The 20,727-nt window shown below is 36.2% G+C and overlaps 1 protein-coding gene across 4 annotated transcripts in view; it reads left to right on the forward strand.

Annotated features, from left to right (window-relative positions):
- Positions 1–7,622: 7,622 nt before the first annotated feature.
- The window catches only part of LOC117231202 (hemicentin-1), a 427,506-nt gene continuing 414,401 nt past the window's right edge, over positions 7,623–20,727 (forward strand). For 3 of the 4 annotated variants that reach the window (XR_004492917.1, XM_033489393.1, XM_033489392.1), the window contains exon 1: positions 7,631–8,754. Coding sequence is in view for 3 of the 4 variants with exons in the window: in XM_033489393.1 (XP_033345284.1) it covers positions 8,649–8,754 (106 nt within the window). In the remaining variant the exon portion in view is untranslated. Of the gene's footprint in view, positions 8,755–20,727 lie in introns of all 4 variants that reach the window. The other variant, XM_033489394.1, reaches the window with a different exon arrangement.

Consider the following 20,727-nt stretch of genomic DNA (forward strand, 5'->3'; position numbering starts at 1 on the left):
AGACGTGAAATTCGACATATAAACTCCTCGTTAAAAATAAACGAATAGGCGTTTGAGCGTTTGAAATTCAACCCATATAGGGATAAAAAGGGGGTAAGCTGTTTTCTCAAAAGATAGCCGCATTTCCATATCCACTAAAGCTAACGATCTGGGATCCGGCAAACAAACTCTTCATTAAAAATGAGGATAAACGTGTTCGAGTGTTTTTCAAAATTTAGTTTCTAAAAGGCTTTCAAACAGAGGCTAATAAACATAAATTATCGTAAAAGCGCATACTGTGCGAGCGAAGCCATGGACGAAGTATATTATATTATATTATATCCTCGTATATAGCAAGTAAAATATAGTATATTATATTATTGTAAATAAAAAGAATTAATGATAGAAACCGTTTCAAGTAGAACACAAACATAACAGAACATAACAGAAACCTTACTTTAAACAAATTATAACATTGAACAGATTGTTCTGGAAAATTTTTGTTAACGGATTAAGTGAAGAAACAGTTGTTCACCCTACGGAAATAGTACTCCACATAATCGTATCACAGATCGCGATGTATCCAAGAGATACAAGTGAGTGAAATTATGAAGTATTACGAAGCATATAAAATATTTTTTTTAAATAAAACGTACTCCTCTTAACAATGTGTATAATCTAGCGAGTAAAACCAATATTTATCAACGACGAGTCACCATCACAATCAATGATGACAATCCGATTATATTGGGTTGGTAACTAAGTGATTACGGATTTTGTCATTAGGTGGGTATTGACAAAAGCCGCAATCACTTAGTTGCCAACCCAATAAATTTAAGTAATAAACTATTAGCTGTAAGTTAAAATTTACATTCAAAGTTTACAAAATTATTGGATATACATATTACCGGTGCCTTAGATATTGCTACTTAAATTGATCATAATAATTTCAGTCACGTGTATATAAACTAGTAAATCCGATATTTACATTTTTCTCATAGAACTGATTTTGAATATAACACTAAGTTGAAATTAAATTTGTCGTTCGTTGAGCAATATCATGAATACTTTCGAACGCAAATATCGATAAACATAATTTTCAGAATCCTGAAACGTCTCGCTCGATACGTACAAAAGAGAGATGAAACAATTTAGGAACATACGAAGAATACTACGCGTACATAAATCCTACGAAAGAAATTAATTCGTGCAATTCAATTCGTCCTTAAAATTGGTCACATTTTTCCGCTATTTCATTGACCGATAGCCGTGGAATAAATGAGTGGACGTTGTTTACCATTTCCCCCTGTTTTCTCGTTTTCTTTTTATGCCATTGACTGGGACGGAATAATACTCTATTGCCTCTGGTAAGCCAATGTAAACGACCTAGCCGCTCTCACGGGCCATGATAGAGGAACGTCGTTTTTCCAAGGAAAGTTTATTTGGCATTCACGTGTATTTCACTTGTGTTCGCCACGGGAAAGAACGGGGATGAGCGAAGCGTAGTACAGGAGGAGAAAAGAAGGTGAAAAGAAGTAGAAATTTCTTCACGGAGGTAAAGGAAAGTTAATACGATAGTTGCGATTCAATTCGAAATGCAGGAATAATTGTACGGGTATTCTCTTTGCTCCCATTTTAATTAAAAATCGTATCGATATTTATGATGAACGCGATATTATGCCAATGTTTGGTATTACGATAAATCAAACCGTTTTACACGTACGTTGCCGAACGCGGCTACGCTACATCGCGAAAAGTAGAAACTGAAACCAAGCAGACTTGTAAATTCTGATATTCGCTGGATATATCGAAGGTTTGAGTGAAAAGTTTGCGAGAAAATTCTGGAATCCATGAAGTATGTAAACGCAAATACTTAGGCTGATTAGGTTGTTAAGAAATTCTCGTCTGTTTCGTCGTCGGAGAAAATAGCAATAATAACTGTTACATTTAACTAAACGAGGTCAAACATAGTTGAAACAATTATATGCATTTTAAGCTATCAAGTCTGTTTTATCCTTCTTTAGGTCTGCTACATCATTTGGAATGTCTTCTTCTTTATAATCAGTGGATTTCTTATTTCTTACATTTGAGAACAACGTGGAAGAATGCGTCATTTCTTTTTTCGTTACTTTCTTTTCTTTTTTTAATATTATAAGTATTTATGAATGTCGAAGCTAGAGCGATATTTGGACATGAAAATTCTACGACCATAGTAAACCATAGCAAAGTTAGATATATATGTCTCATAAATTTCGAAACTATCGAAAGATGATCAAAATAGCACAGATTCAAAACGAAGTTGCTATATAATTGACATCATTACTCGTGATTCGTCGAAAATTGTATTTCTACAAAGTCTTGTAAACTGCAAGTAATAACGGTACATTTCAAAATCAAGCAAAAGCGACACATTTTCGCACCGAATCGCGGTACATCGGCACAAACTTCTGCTTTCCGTGCGTGAATATAAAGTCCTTCTACTTTTCCACGGAGAAATTTTCGTAGGAATATGAACAAATGTATTTTTACGCTTCGAGGGGAGGCAAATGATGCCTCTGGAGGATCGTCTTTCACATTTTCGAGCGAGGCAACGTTTGTTTTATATTTCGAGAGCAACGAGGAACAAACATTCCGAAGGATTTGTTCAGGAACTCTCGATAAAAGCTACTTAACGTTCGGATATTCGGCCGCTTTTCGTTTTCATTATAATGTAATGCACCACGACGTGACGAAATTTCACATCGACGGTGAAACGTTTACGGAGTTCGATTGTAAGTAAAACATCACACGTACGTCGCGTACGCGATACAACTTGGCCGTAATTTCTCATTTGAAACTGTAATGAGACCGGCATTACCTGAATTATAGCTCGCGGCATCCACGATAATGGAAATAGTCGTGTGAAATGTATCGACTTTGTCTTCAGAAAACGAAATACCTCGCGAGATACGGTAATTTAAGAAAGAGTTTGCACATTTATCGCATGGATAATATAGAAATTTCTCTGAAGTCAAACTAACTTCACCGTTTATCTGTTTTCCCTTTTTAAATTAATTTCTCAATCTCATTACCTAAGTACACGATTAATGTTCGATTCTAAAAATAAATAAATTACTTTCACGAGATCCCTTTCGAAATTCGTTTCGAAATAAATTTCTTTTAACACCATTCTCCTTTTAAACATTTTTTAACCATTCTGTTCTATTAAATTTTTCATACATTTCTTTTTCACGTGTCTTTACATTTAGCTAAATTTAAGTTAAGTTAAATACACAGTTGCAAAATTATTGTTTCCATTTGAAGACTTCGATAGAGCTCAGCGACTCCATAAGAAATCGCCTCATTATACTTTTCGATCTTTGAACGGGAGCAATCAAAGAAGCCGACTGCACGCAATCGAGCTTTACTTTCTACTTCAATCCCTTCTCGAGGCCAGCATCGATAAACTAGCCTTTTCTTTTCAACTTTAAGAATTTCCTTATTCTCGTCGATAACGAGCCAACGAGAGTTTGTCATTAATGACAAGAAAGTGTCGTGGTAGAAGGCCAAGGTCAGCCACTTGAAAACATCCACTCGCCGTTTCATTATGCTTGCACACGAATTTTCTGACAACGAATTCACCGACGGATGAACCGACCAGATCGTTAAATCCAACGGACGGAATTCACGAAAGGTTCACTGACATTGGACAAATGCAGAACAAAATTGAACAATTTTAAGGGCAAGGCAGATATTGAAAAATGTAACGTGTTTGTTAAATATTATTGCCACGTCGTTAAAGAGTATACATTTCTACTTACATAACATAATTTCCAAGATAAATCTGTTATTTGCCTACTTCTTATTTCTACATTCGTATATTAAAAAATTAGCGTATGGTACGATATAATTTGTTTAAATAATTTTGCGAATTGTATTTGAAATATACAATTGTTACATAGATTTTTTAATTTCTTTCAAATTTGACCTCGCGTGGCCTTGATAGTTACACCACGTCGTGTATCATACAAAATCTCTCGCGCAACACTCGAGACACGTTTAGAAAAAGTTTCTGTAAGTGTTCAAATACTTCCGTGACCCAGTTTATTTTCAAAAAATAGTGTAAAGAGGCATCTAACTTCTAAACGACGCACCTAGCGTTTCAACGAATTAACAGCTTAACTGTAGAAACCACAAGATTATGGGACGTTACAAGACATTACGGTACAAAGTACTGGGTATTCCATTTTCTTCCAGGAGGCAACTAGAATCCAAGAAACCGAAAGAACCGCCGTAACGCGAAGTTACGAACATCCCGATCCGGTGGAAAACCGTAACCACGCGGCGAAAGCGTGTTCGTTCTTTTTCTTATTTTTCGTCAGGCGAGAGCGTGCGGGGTTGGGTCAACGATTTTCTGACGTTTACAATGAAAGAAAAATACACGTTGCGCTGTACATTTAGTTTCATAAAACAGACCGACCCCGGAGCTCCGGAATACCTCTTTCGCCCCTGAGCTTTGCACGCTTTTTCTACTGTTTCTTCTGTCTTCTCCTCCATACCGCACCGTAGAGAAAACGAGATTATTTTTCGTAGCGTTTTCCGACGCAAGATTGCGGTTTAGTCATTATTATTATTCATCGTTCATCGAAACAATGGTTCGTAAACTGTTGTTTCCTATCTTTTGTTAGGCTACGGTTACAATGAATTCGTGTTTTGACGAACTGTTTTGAGGAATAGTTCGTTAGAGCAGTCAAATATTCTTACGTATATTACAGCCATGAATATTTAGATACATAGCGATGCCAACCTAAATTGTATGATTTGCACTGTTCTTATTTTTTAGCTATTCTATTATAAATTCGTTAATTGTTCGTATCATATGTGCCTTATAGCTTACAATACTAAATAACGTACAATTTGTTAGTTTTCGTAATAATTGTAACGGTTACTTATGACCGGCAACGTATTAGGTTGTTCGGAAAGTTCTTTTCGTTTTTTTTTTAATGGGAGGTAAATATAAAATATATTATACATGTCGTACAAACGAGCCTTTCAGGGAGTCAAATAATTTTTTTATCTTGATTGAATTTTTATCACAACTCTAGTTTTTGCTAAATTTCTTAATATCGTTACGTAAGTACTCAAGTCAAGAAACAAGTTACTTACTTTCATAAGTACATACATATATATTACATCGGAAACAAAAAAGGTTACCTAAGCTAAGCAAAAAGGTTATCTAAGCTTACCCCTTTAAATTGTTTAAATTATACAGAGTACGATACACTTAAGTTTCAAAGAAAATTCCACTGTAAGCAATTTTTAACGAAATCGTATTTAAGTTAAAAGGTAGGCATCCTTGAGTTGCATTAAAGTTTTGCAAACTGACAATAGGTACATATTTCTGTCAATTGAAATAAAATAGTAATTTTTTACCTACATATATTTGCGTATTAAAACTAAACAAAAAAAAAGGAGAAAATAAACTAAAAATTGGGAAGGTCAATAACGTAACAATCATCGACTGAATATTTACAATAAATACTGGGAATTTATGTCGTTCATGGTTTTCAGAATAGCGACAGGAAGCTGGGCTAATCACAGTTGCCTGGTATTTTCTTTCCATTTCCCAGAATTTACATTTCATCACGTTGATAACTTCATCTCCTGTTGAATAGATCCGAGCAAAAGAATCGTCGGTTCGTGGAATTCTGATAAAATCACCGGTCGAAGATCAGCGTTCGTGACCAGGTGAAAAAGAAAAAAGAAAGGGACAATAGAAAAAGCGAAACAGAGGGAAATATTTGTAAAACCACGCAACGTGGCACGTGAGGAACGAAAGGACGAGGCATTTTCGTGCGTCGAGACTCATTTGTGAAAAACCAGAAGCTTCGTTGCTCTATCGTGCACTGGGCTCGTGGAAATTTTTAATTTGACGTTACATGCATTATCCCCTTTGTCTGGCCCAATTAGGTGTTCTTATAATAAGCAGCGACTCGGTAATTAGCGAGGGCATCGTGCAACCGGAAAATTCTGTACAGTTAGTTTGCTTGATTGGAAACAAAGGTAGTCATTAATTAGATCAACTCCGTCTAACTGACCAACCGTCGTAAACAAATAAAGCGCAGAAGTAAAGAGTACATTTTTCCGATTTCTAGAACGAAGATAGGTTCGTTCGTATATTAACAGATTGAACATGAATTGCGTATATGACGCGTCATTCAATTACTATCTTACAATTATATTCTAAACAATACTATTATACTAAGACGATTACTATGCCGTTGAGTTTGTCATTCCGACAAAAATTGATAAAACTATCATTAGTTGGTAAACACAATCCCCTGAAATAAAGATACAGATTTATAATGAAAGAAAAATACAACGAGAGAAAAAAAGAATGTCCGATAAATGCATTAATCTCGAGAGTACGGTACTATTGTTGTTAAGAATCGATCGTTGTTTTTGATTGTTTGTTATTATTTAGAAAATTGATAAGAATTAATCCGTACAGCAAATGAGTTCTATTTGTGTTCGATATAATTCGAAATATGTTTCTGACAGACGTGATAATCATTTTCAACATAGTTCTATCGTTTTATATTTTTCTATAACTAATTCAGTGCGAATAAAAAAGTTTTGCAAGTTATTTTTCGTTCTCTGAATCTAGGTAATTTAAGGTGTTATGAAAACGTGGCGTCTCCCAAGCGTTCCCATAAGATGCCAAGTCACATAGCGTGACGCCAAAGGAAACATATGTTCAGCTACGATAGGGTAACAACACTAATAATACCTGGCTCCCCCAAATCTCTGACAAACAGGTTGCGAAATATAATGGGGCGTTACGGTTGGTCAAGGCCATCTGACAATGAGAATTAATAGGTTATTGGTTCATTGCTAGATTATATGGTTCAGTTGAGTATTACGTGTTGTGAATTTTCGATACAGGTATAATCCAAATATTCTATTATCTTTAATCCGTACGATGCGATACATTTTTCGAAAATATTCCGATTATCAAAGAATATTTGAAATATCATTGAAAATAATTTCCAATATTTATAGGTATATTTATCGCAAAGAGGAAAATTTTCTCTAGATCAAAAGTATCTTTGTTTTAATAATATTTTAATACGTATACGATAATATCCTATACATCATATAATCGATCGAAACAATCGAATATCAAACACACGATATACATACAGCGTAATAAAAGAAATTATTTATCTGTTTCTCATAGAAAGTTCTTGTCCTCTTCTTAGAAATCCATACTCTTCCTATCGAACAATGTCAGATTGCAACTCAATACGTGCAATGAGAAATACATTTAACGTCCAACTAAAAACAGCATTTCTCAAGCAGTTTTTCCAATCGTACGCAATAATTCATCAAACATGCCATATACGCAATACGACGAAACGAATTAAATAATCGAAAGTATTAAGAATTACCCAAACGAATAACGTTCGATAAATCATTCTGCAAGATGACAATGACAAGGTTTACAATGAAAAAATCTTAATTCGAGATCGCAGGACGTTGCCACCACCTTTGGACAGTGGTGCACGATGAGTACACGGCATGCTTCTCCCACCTGCGAGCCATCCCGGACGGATATACGAGAGCAGCCGTGGCAGGCAGTCGGCTTCCTTCGTAGGGACATGCGCAGCGACCAGTGGAACGACAGGTGCGCGCCGTCCGCCACGAACCGCTTAGTTTCGGGTGAGCGTACGAATCGGTCGTATCGCATCGTGCCATCGCGTCTCCCGGCCTGTCAGTCGGTCGCGGCCTCCCTCTCTATCTCTATCAGTCGGTCGTTCATCGCGAATTTCTCTCTCGTTTAAACGACAAACGCGTAACACTCGTGGTACACGTTTGACGCGGTACCACGCGATTTTTAACACTCGACCAGCGCTCGGCTCGACCGATCATCGTTCTCCAAAGATCGTCTTCATCCTTAACGCAGATCGCGCGCGATATCCACTTCATTGAGGGATACCAAACCCTTTCCAGTAGCAGCAGCAGCTTGTCGACGCCCTGGACCCAACTCTCTCTCCCTCTATGTCTCTCTCTCTCTCTCTGCCCCCGTCTCTTCCGTCGTTTCTCTCGTTCTTTCCCATCCAGTCGCCGTGGCTGGCTGCATAGTAGCCCGCCGTTTATCGAGCGTGCACGTGCTCCGTGTCGTCTCTCCTGTCGCGCTCCGCTGACACGTTTCTAGCAACCCGACGGATCTCGTTTATACCAGAACAGAGTCTTCCTTCGGATCTGGTTCGGTCGAATATACCTATACCTTGCCATATACGTGACTAACGATGAATTTAGTGTGATCTGACGGGCGTGCGTTGCATCTGGATCCAGAGAATCGGATGTTTCGCGAAAAAGATCGATATTCGTGGGAGTATCTTGGAGGCGACGATAGCAGGTCCTCTCGAGCTCATTTGAAACATCACGAACAGTCTACGTTACCGTAGAACTCCATTCCGGTTGAAATTTCTGGTGTGCAACTGTACGGAGCACGACCTGTTGTTTGGGAATTATTGGCCGTCCGTTGTTGGCCAGTGAGTTGTGTGTTGGCCGTGAGTGAAGGTCGGGCAAGCTAGAAGATAGATCACGGTACAGTGACCTGACGAATGTGGTGCGTGAATTATTGAGTCGCCTTTTCGTTCGCCGTGGCTTGTTGATTTCTCAGGATGGGCTGTGGACTGGATTTACTTTGCAGGATTACCGGCTGGGACATGATCGCGACAATTCTGCTGCTGCTCCTCGGTTCTGTTCAACTTCCTCAAGGCGTTAAAGGTGAGTTATCGTTGTTTCATTTTCTTCGTCGGTAGTTTTGGATAGCCCAGCACGAAAAGAAATCGTGAAAGGAAAGGCAAAATGGGAAGAATTATCTCGCGCGATACGACGAGAATTCGCGATGTACGATAGGTCGAAGGATCGTGGAAACGGTTCGTGCGTGAACTCGAAAAAAGTTACACGTTCTCGAGGAGATATTTAGAGGTTATCGGAGAAGAGAAAGAGAGACGAGAGAGAACGTTGGTACGTAGGAAAACGGGGCGAGAGAAAGGGCAGGAATGCGCCTGTGTACAAATGGGCCGCGATACGCGCAGGAATTTACGAGCGGAAAACGCGTGAAAACCGAGTGGGAAGTTTTTGAGAGTTTCCCAACCAGCATTGCGCGGACAAAAAATGTACGGCTCTGCTTTCCGTATAACGAGAACGGGTAGCGAAGTTCGATCGTGTCACGCGCCCTACGAACGTGTTTTACGAAATTCATGGAACTCGCCCTGGTTGTAACCGAGACAGAGTCACCAAGTTACTTGGACCCGAACGATAAACAAACCCTCCCGATTGTTTGTTGCTCGAGAAACACGACGCTCCGGGAAATATTGGCTGCGACACGAAGTGTAATTTCAATTGGTGATCCGGGTTAATGGGTTGAGTAGCTTGTAACGTTGGATCGTGGAATGTTTTGCGTAATTAAGGCGATACGAGGTGTATACGTATAGATATATGTAGATAACAACGTTATATTTTATTGTGGATCGTTCAGTAAATAAATATCGTGTCTTTTGAGTTTATTTGTTTAATCATAAGTGCTACTAATGCGAATATTTTTATTGTAAATACAGAATCACAGAAATGGAAACGATACGTGATTCAATACGTAGTAATGTTTATAATACTATGCCAATGCAAGCGATCGTATCGATTCAAATACTTTCGGATAACGAATACGATAGTTATAAATAGTTGAAGCAGAAGTAAAGATGACTATTAGTTATCGGAACGTGCGGAAATTTTGTCCCGTTCCGTTATATATTTAGTAGACTATTTCTTTTGTCTATAAATTTTCTAATTTAAGATATTTTCTATCGAAATGGAAAGATTTCTTGATCTGGCTCTGTTATAGTAACATTGATAACGCGATATTCGTTAAAGCTACTGTACGGACAAATTTATTACAATTTACAGTCTTTTCTCTTTTCGAAGATTAATTAATTAATTTTACTGGTTACAATTAGTAGAAATGGAAATTCTTGGCATCCACAGGATTAGATTCACAGAGCACAGTATTGATGCTCCGTCTGTAAAACTTGCTTGGAGGTATCGCCTCCGTCATCGAGCGACTGAACAGAGGAAGAACTCGTCAAGCGTTATATAGAAATTATTGTCATAATAAAACGTGAACGACTGTATAAAAATTTTAATTCGTTGCTTATATAACACGAGACAAGTATGTGATATTCTGGCGAATTTAAGCACGGTGCATATTTATAGACATAGAATCTTCGAGCGAGATAGAAACCCAGCTCGATCACAATTTCGAGCTCGTACAATGAGCCTCTGATGGATTGTTTCAGGTCGTTTTAGAGCAGATTTTTCCACATTTGTCATATCTGCTCGTAGTTCGTCTCGAAAAAACAAACCTACCAGTTAATTTCGTACGAACCCTCTGTTTCTACCGAGTTGTCACATTTGAATTCTCTCTATTTTTTGAAACACCATATTTTTCCAAAATTTTCTTCATCCATGATTTTTCCACGTTGGCGATTATATCGCCCCTTTTGTGTGTAAATTAATCAACGCGTCGTTTTATTTGATATTATTTAATTTTTCCTGGTCATAGTTCTAATTGTAACTTTTTTCCACGGCTATGATTAACGACAGGGAACTGAGAGTTTTTTTACCTTTTGTTTTTTTTTTTTTTTTTTTTGATACCAATTAATAGCCCGTAGGGGTTTATTTTCAACTTGTTCAACGTTGACCATTATTGCTCGATTTTTCTAGTTTTCCACGGGGTTGGTTACGCAGAAAAGAACCTGCTGTTTTATAGAGTGTTTTAACGTTTCCAAGAGCCGTTTCCAAGCGACGTTTTCACATTTCCATGTGCCACAAATAGAGTAATTGCAAACATCTCACAACTGCTTTTCGTAATTCCTGGATTAAAAAATATACAGTGTGTCCCGGTTTTGCAACAGCAAATTGTGTCAAATAGGTCTCGAATCTTTGCATTAACATCCAACGTGTATTCATTTTTGTTCGATAAACTTTCTCCTTCACAGTTTCGCACAAAATAATAATCCATTGACGTGATATCTGATGATCTCGAGGGTCAAGAAAGCGATCCTCCTCGACCTCATCGTTGAGGGTAATGGTCATTTAACCATCGCGGGGCTACTTGACCTCGGTGAGTAAACATTGCAGTTTGTGTAAACGTATCAGATAGATATCGGTAATGTGTTCTTATGTTGTATAGACGAAACGTCAGTCCATTGTCATTTCGTACTTTCGTTATAACTTTTTAACGAAGCGTTTCAGTTCAAGCGTCAGCAGTTCCAGCATTTGTTTTCCGTTTCGTCTCTCTAAAATTTGATTATGGTATACAGGGTCGGAGACTTTAAGGGCTTATAGTATTCGCCAAGAGGAGGAAAAATGTCCAATCGGTATAGGTCCTGCAATCAATCCTTTCGACGTAAAATCGATTTTTATCATTTACGAACAGTCGATGTAGCGAATAAGTTTCTTCGTTGAAAGTAAACAAAGAGATTGATTCAGGACTACGTTATGACTATGATAAATAGATATGAGTTTTTCATTGCGACGCAAGGGAAACATATCGAACATTTAGTATAACGCGCAAGATTTTTACTTTCTTGATGTCGCTTTACTTTGGTGCCAGTAAGAATTTTGTATCGACAACCTTGAATCATTCTCTTTGTTTACGTTCAAAAAAGAAACTCATTTACGAGGTCGAGTGTTCGTAAATGATAAATATCGATTCTACGAAAGGACTGATTTTCCAAGATTGGGTATTTTTTGTTCCTCTTGATGAATGGGTACGAAAGTTGCTTAAAACCTTGGGTCCTTTCTTTTAACACGCAGTATAGTACAAGCAATTAGTTTAATTAAGAAGAGATATAGCGGATATACAGTGTAATCATTGACGAAAGTATTCAAATCCTTTTACGAATACGTGTATTATGTGTGAAATTTTTTGAAATTTCGTTAATACCATAAGGAAACTCATTTATCATAATTGTATAGATAAAGTTTGAAATAAATCTGAAAATGTGCAGTCATATTTTATCCTTGCAAATGAATGTACACCGTGGCTAATGCAATTTAAAAATGTTTTGTGTATACATGTAATATACATCTGAAAGTTTCGTATGGCGAGTGTTTCATGAGTGTTTCACGAGTCACAGTATGTGTGAGAAATATTTAAATTTATATTTGATAATTCTGTGACAAACCTCTCCTTCAAATTGAATAATATCATACGTTAAATCAAAGTAATATTTTTGGAAATATCCTTGTTACAAAAACTAAAATTTACGTGGAAGTTGTATCACTGCGCGATATTTTTATATTTGATATTAATCATATTAATTCCGCAAGCAAAAATGTGAAAGGAAAAATTCGTACAGAATATTAACTAAAAATCATCCGAATAAACAAGTGAGGGGAGCGTAGTTTCCGAGGATTTAGCAGCGCTGGCGTGTTTAAAAAAAGAAAGCTCTTCACGTATTTACGCTACGATGTAAATAATGTTCGGGTCAGAGCAACGATAAGTATGGTAATTTAATAAATTCATATAGGTAACAGCAAGAGAATACAAGGATTTATTTTCGTCGAAACATTCCCTTGCATGAATTATCGTTGCAGAAATTTTTCATGGATATTTCAATAATTTTTGCGAATAATTCACTGTCACGTCGTTCGAACACATGAACAATAATTTATTACCCATAATATTAGATACGTTCTCTCTGCTATGCGGAGCAATGTTTTCATTGACTTGACAGTGAGTATTCTTCGACTTGATATCCAGATAAAATATGTGACGCAGGATATGAAACCAGCACGAAGTTAATATACTTCGCAATTTTTTGATATTAAATTCCTTTAGTTTTAAGACCTTACTCACATCGACATTGAAAAAATCGCATATTTTTGAGAATTACACATACATATGTCAAACTTATAACTTATAAATTATTATTGAAAACTGTAACGATGAAAGAGAGGAGAAAAAAGATGGTTTATAAGGTAGGAAGGAGAAAGAAAGGTTGCGTTTCATCCTGGGCATACTACCAGACAGAAGTAAAGCAAGCGAAAGCTTCCTAGGAGGTCCGTGTCTTATAATCTGGAAGTCAGGTCAAAGAGCGTATTTGCATCGACTTGTATTTTAAGCGAGGACTTTCAGGAATTTTATATTGCTGTAAATGTTCGTGATAAAAACGTCTCCTATTGAATTTTTCGATTCGTTAGATAATAGTGCGTTATAGCAATCAATCGAGTCGATGTTATAGAACATGATCCATGCATAGGTCGATATATCTTCGAATGAAAATAAACTGTTCGATAAAAGGTTTTACTATGAAATTCACGATCCGAACCGCATGATTTAATTAGATATAATTATTTTATCATGTAATTACGGATACACTCGGAGGAATTATGTAACGTGATAAATATTTTGCTCGGAGCATTGAAACGTTTAGAACAGAAATTAAAGTAGATGGAGTGTTCTTTTGCTTTTCTGGAAAAAACAAGCATGGTCGAGGGTTACTTTGGTTACCATCGTTTCGATGGCGTTAATTAATTCCAACGAAATATCTCACACAGCATAGTTCTGTGCTGTGTAAAGATAATTCGAATATGTTGGCGTGAACAAATCTGATGATTTCTGCGTAACCAGAGGCAAAGGCTCGCGCTAGAAGAGTGAAATTCTTCAAAGTTCATTAACTTCTTAGCAGTCGCTATAGAGGATATCCCGGAATTTCTCACGCGGTCGCGAACTCGATAATAAACGCGGCGAGTATTCACGGTGGCGTTGCCTATCTTCGCAACGGCAACGTGCACCCCATAAATTTCTCGCAATGCCCTCGCGGGATACACAAACAGAGAAACTTTATTCTTTCCTCGTTTCGATTTCGCGCTCGTTTTCTTATATCCGGCGACTGTATGCAAATATTGTTCCGCTGCGCCGGGCTGGTCGAATTCTTGCCGCAATTTCAACTCCATTCGCGATGCCAACTAACTTCATGTCCGAGGAAATGTTTTTATTTTCAAGCTGAAAGCTTCCCACGCGCCTTTATGCGTTGAAATGACAAATGTTCCGAGAGAATTGATGACTGTATTGCTTTATACAATGTTTCTTGCGTTCATGGGAAATAGGTTGAAAGTAATAAAATTGCGGCTTTTTATGTATTCCTGAGAAATCGAAAGAATGCACGTGGTATTGAAAAATATATAAATAAAATATCAAAAGTATAATATCGTGCCATTATGATATTTAGCGAGTGAAACGAATCTCTAACTGATCGCTTCCCCATCTTTTTAGTTATGTTTATAGAAACGTGAAGTTGAACATTCGCAATTCGGTAATTATTCGCTCGAAATTCATCAGACTGAATGTGTTAAAAACGACTCTATCGTTTCTTACGAACTAACGTCGTTTAGGACGATTAGCAATGTGAAATTCATGCTTCGGATTATTTTGGGTATTATAGCGTATTGTATTTTTGTATAAGGAGATTTACTTGGCAATGCAGCTACGTAAAATTCTACGGTAGAATTTAGGGCGTACAGCTCCTCTCGAACAGTTAGCAGCCATTGCTGCATGATTTGGAGCAGAAGTACGCAGCTTCTTCTTTAGTTTTTGAACAATGGTTCGGCTGATTCAGCTGCTTCAGTCTGATTGTGTGGGCGCTGCTTTTTCCGAAGTACTTTCGATTTTTGATTTTCCTTCGTAATATGACGAATAGTGATCCGGAAAATCTGATGTTCTTGCTGTAGAATTTCTATTTAAATGTCATTAGTATTGATTTTTTACTCTCGCATTTATTTTACACTACATTTAGCAATGCTCTGTCGTAAAAAGTATCGAGACGGTTAAATAAAATTTAATTCGGTGAAGGTTGATGGAAGGAATCATTTGTATATATATTTTTCTAGTTACATTAACACTTTATCAATAGCACTCTTTGTTAAATACAAAATGATTCGTAAACTGCAAATATTGAGTAGAACACCAAATATTTTTAAAAATATTACATTTGTGTACTTTTTGCAAAAGTTAAAGTACTTTTAATATTTATATAAGTATTAAAACATTATTGTTTCACGTAGGATACCAACTGACATTTATCTACAGATAACGTATATAAAAGTTGAGCTATTGATCGATATTCTCCATTATTAATTAAAGTGTTAATTACTAGGAAAGTTCTATAGTAGGTGCAGATAATTGCAGTTTCATAATGTTACGACTTGAAAGGTAAAACAGAAGTTTGCGAAAAATTACAGACCATCGATGAAACTACTAAAGCGTAATATTCAGAAAAGTAGTAACAAATTATCAAAAATTTTAATATTGGAATCAGAAGATAGGAAAAAATTCCAACAATCAAAGGTAGCGCTTTAGTTATCGACTTTCAGCTCAGAGATATCACAGCATTTACCGCTTTGACTTTTAATATAATTTTATACCTTACAAACGGACTAATAGTTCATTTCAAACAAAAAGTTGTAGATTCACGATTCTCATCGGGCACCGTGAAATAATTCCATTTGCCTTTCCTCAAAAGAGTCGTTCGTTCAAAGGGTTAATCACCCTAATTGCAAGAGCGTTCGAACACTTTTACGAGCCAAGATACGTTTCATCGAGCGTAGTCGATAAATTTTTGTAACAATGTCGAGCTTAAACTCGACAAATGGAAACAGGGGCAGTAGAAAAGAAGAGAGAAAAATGAAACTTGCGAAACAGAATGAAGGAAATGATGTGAAATTCAAAGGTGACAGTTGTGCCAGGAAAATTCAAGCAAATTCGTGCATAAACTTTTGGTGAATTAAGAGGTCGAGGAATTTTAATCTCGTAATGGCGCAGCTCTCGTCGTTTGCAGGACAGAAACTTGTAGGAAAACGTTTACTCGTAGCCCGTTGTTTGTTTTTGCTACGTGAAAGATAACTATTTTAAAGTTAAGCTCGTTTTGATATGAATGAGAATATCGCGGCAGTTAAGCGGATCAACCTTTTTCTTCTCTTTATACACATTCATTAATTCGCATTCACGTATCCCCTTCTTATGCATGAAACTTGAAAAAATAAACATCGACCACGAGTAAATGGATTGCTCGTTTCTCTATCGCGACTTAGTTCCTTGTTTCTTCAGCGTGACAAATGATGTATCATCTTTTCCTTTTTTTTTTTCCCCTTACGAATGATTTTATAAGACAAGACAAATACGTTGTATCGTTCAATGCCAATAAATCCGTGATTTATTCACGCATCGATGATGGCCATTTTTTTCGAAATGAAATATGACACAGTGCGCGTGATATTAGGGGCAGTTTATATGATATGATAAAACAAGTGCTGGGAAATATCGTTTGATTTAACGTTGTTAGATTTCTTTTAAATTGTAAATTATGCTTCCATCTGGTTTGAAACAGTTGAGAAGTAACGAAAGTAACAAAGACGGCGAATTGAAAAAGTTTGCAACTCAGCTACGTTTATTACAAGAGAAAAGAAATCAAATGAATATTCTTCTCTCAAAGCAATAAATACTTTCTACCTACGTTTCTACTTTTTACTTGCCTTCCACGCAAAAGTTCGCAGGGCGGAAAGAATTACTTTTGCAAAGTGAAAATTGTACAGCTACTTACTTCTTCAAAAAACCAGAAAATTTCATTCATTGGAATTTCATAGTATACTCTTTTAAACTTTTCCATAGTTCGCGCCTTTATTTCGTTTCCATTCTCCAGCAACTATAAGATGCACGAAAAATTCAAGTATCTTTAACCAGTTAAAATTAACTAAAGAATCACGTGTAAATAGTCCTGTACAATACAGGATGTTCCAAAAATTAGTCTCCTTCGTTTTTAAATAACCTATGAGAAAAATAAAAAAAAACGCCCATTTTTTATTTCTATCTTATTCATTAAAGATTGGAAATTAAACGTGCAAAACGATATTCGTCAATTAGTCGTCTCTGCTCGCACAAATAATTTGAAATCTTTCGAGCGCATTTTGCATGGCGATTCTGAGGATCTACAGAGACTGCCAAATTGTCGATAATTGAGATGTTGAAATTCCGCGTACAACACACGTGTGATTATCGTATTCTCGTAAAATGACAGTTTGACGGTATCTTCGAAGAAATTAACATTCCACTGGAAATCTTCAAAACCATCGTGCAAAATCCACTTAGCCTTCGATAGACGATATGCATACGAAAATCAGGGATCTTTCATTTTTCTTAGCGGTTATAGAGAAAATAAAAACGAAAGCTACATTTTTGGGACGAAATTCCATTAGTTTTCCTACGCTCAAAAAAGAAAAATACTTTCTTTCGAAGCATCGTCCTTAACGACGAGAATTGCTTCGCGGGTAGATAATTTGCAGCGATCAACGGCGAAAAAGCGCGACTCGAAAATTCTCGCGCCTTAACGAGCCGATGGCACGGCGAATGTATTTTTCGTTGCAGTTGGCGAACTTTTAAATATTGGAAAAGCAACTCTGCGACGGTTGGCCAGTCGACCGCTATACAGGAGTTTTTCAGTTCTTGACAGTTTTACGATTAACGACTTGACTCGAATCGACGCGCGTAACCGCTGGACGAAATCGAGTTTCAAGCGGTCCGTTAGCCGCTCGCGCCTTAAAAAAAGCTCTAAGTTCCACGCACAAATTTTCTGTTTCGTCTTTGACCCAAATAAACTGTCGCTGCTGTTCCCAACTTTTCGATATCTTTAGAAATTTCGTAGGAAACCGGCCGAAACTCTTAATTACTGGCCGAGATAAACATAGAAACATAGAATCTGATTATTCGATCTGTGTAAAATAAATATTTAAATCTATCGATGGTAAATTGTTGACTTCTTGAACATTTGCATTTATAGATAATAATTTTTGGAATTTACAACAGGAAGCTTATAGAGAAAGTAAACTGTTGAATTAGAGCATTTAAAAAATTTGTTAATTGCAAATTGGGACGTAATTTTATACACTATTTACCATTACATCACAATTAGCATTAATTAACGACAAGCCCTGAAAACGATTACGGGACAATGTTATTCCGTATATCGTAATTACAAAATTAGTACTTTTAATTGCAACGTAACATCAATTCGCATTACGAAGCTCGATATTTTAACGTAAATAGAATTTGAATAACCCATCGTTCTACTGCTCTCGATTTGTAGATTCTGCTTTCTAAAATAAACGATCCCAACATAACGATTATTTAACATAATTAATTACACTGTGTTCCATTTTCTGATAGCCAATTCCACGCTATGTTTCTCGGCAATTCTAACGAAAAACATGGACAGATGGGCGAGTGGATTTCTAAAAGTAAGATTAATGTACCCGACCGTTACGCATGGTTTTGTTGAAACAACGGGGAAAAAGTTGTTCCAAAAATTTCAAAAATCATCGGAAGCGAATCGACGAGAAAGTCAATTGAAAGCTCAAATGGCTCGTCAAACAGAAAATGTGTTTTTACAGAAAAAGAAAATTATTCGGAAAGCTGAAATCGTTTAATCCCTCTGCGAATGCATTTAACACTAATCGACGGTTGAGCGAGCACGCGTATACAGTGTGCACGGCTTGATGCCTGAGGCGAGTGAAAATAGGAAGAATTCGTAAACTATTGTTTCTTGAAATCATGTTCTAACAGGAGTAATGTACGTAAATTAAACAATTAAAAAGGAATAGTTTTTATTTACAAATTGGCTAAAAATAGAAAATAATTTTCTCAGTCAGGTATCATTAAGTAAACGAAAGAAATAATAACAGGGAAACTGTATATGTCGAGCATACGCGATAATCATATAATAAGACATTATTCAGTTGTTGAACTCATATTAATAAAAATAAAAACGTGATACGTTGTATTAATTTAACGATGTATCCTGCATTCGGTCAATAACTCTTGCATTTTCTTGAATAAAAATTTTGGATAAAGAAATTTGTAATAAATCAAGAAAGGTAATCTTCTAACGATAACGAGATAAAAATAGAGAAATATTTATTGGAACGATACCTGATTATTTAAAAATTATTCTCTTCTTTTTAGTATATTTTTAAATAAAAATCACCTCCTTTTAATTGTTTCGATTTATATATTTAATTTCTTACCTTTTAGTTTGTAAAATTTCAGCTTTCTATCCGTTCGCAAATTGAGTGAAATTTCGCTTACAAAATCCTATCTAGCCAGACAAGCAGAAAAATAAGCTAAATAAAACCCATTAAAAAAAAGTTGTCAATTTTTTGAAAATTATATTGTATTTTTGTTGTTGGAAAGCTTCGCTTACAAAATTCCACCCAGACAGACAGACAGACAAAAAGGTAAGCTAAATAAAAACCATTAAAAAGTGACGATTTCGTCCAGAAGCCATGCTTTCACGTGGATATAAACCGTTCTATCGAAGAGAATATCGATAATCGATCACGGCAATTAATACGAATTGATCCGTTTGAAAATAGTAATTATACCGGGATATCGTTAATTATGTTCGCGAATTCCTTGTCTTGGTTATTTGTATTTTCATAGTGTTCTTCCTCTGATTGCGAGTAATTGCCTCTTTTCGAATTTGTACAGTGCGGTGGAAAGAGAAATATTTTCCAGAACGTAATCCTAATTTATTCAATTTTCGTCATCTCACCTGTGAAATTGTTTATTATAGATTTATGATGGAACATTTTCTATCGGCGAACGATCTTCGATCAATTGTGTTTGAAATAAAGATAACATTCTGGAAATTAAAGATAGGATCTCGTAGATCGAGACGAGGCAATTTTATCAACGCGCAGCTTGGAATAATAAATAGAAATTCAAATTAAAACGTCGTGATTGCGGTTGATTTAACAGAAACTTGAAAACCACCAGCGTTGAAGCAAAAAGTCTGAGATTATATTATTTCGCGATAGCTAACTGAGAGAATATTCCCAAAACTTTCTATCGAATAAAGTACAAATTAGAGTAATTAGTGACAATGATAGACATCGGTTCCAATGATATCAATTCGACGATTTCGATGAATTTATTCTATATTATTCTATATAAACTAACTATAGAAAAGAAGAGGGGAAGAAAGGAAGAACAAGAAAGAAAGAGATAGTACAATGACAAAGAAGAGGAAAATACGATGTAAATTAGAAGTTGCAATGTTTTTTGAGAGATTTACGATAAAGTCACTTTGTTTCTAGTTTGTAATTGAGTCACCTTAATTAGATTCCCCCAGCAGTAGGCCTTGCACGTTTTATCACGGGATATTTCTCTATAAACTTTCCTAGAGGCAACACGCTTAAAATAGGCGTATTCTAGCGGTGGCTAGAGCCGTGCAAATTCTAACGACAAAAATAAACGTTTCGCCTATGCTAAAGATGCCTGGCGTAACGCGCGATTGCACAGAATTAATGATTCGCTGTAAAACGCGTCATTTTCCAGAATAAAACGCCACGATCGAATATTTGGTCCTTATAATTGTCGATAATGCAATGTTTTTCGTGATTTCATTACGAACGAATGTTTGTATGCCGGAAAAAATTGTCGGAGAGGAGGATCAAAATGTAGCAATTAAATATTTCGACTTTCTAATTTTACTTAAAATTGATTTAAAATTTATTTCAAATCCATTGGTTTATTTTTTAATCAACCTCTATTTTTCTACGAGTTAGAATCTGCTTTTAACGGAAGACACCGGCAGATAATTTAAAATGGAATTGCCAACGGTTAAACCTTCGAGCCGTGATCGA

This window comes from Bombus vosnesenskii, unplaced genomic scaffold (genome assembly GCF_011952255.1).
Source record: "Bombus vosnesenskii isolate JDL3184/JDL3185 unplaced genomic scaffold, Bvos_JDL3184-5_v1.1 scf7180000013272, whole genome shotgun sequence".
Taxonomy (NCBI): domain Eukaryota; kingdom Metazoa; phylum Arthropoda; class Insecta; order Hymenoptera; family Apidae; genus Bombus; species Bombus vosnesenskii.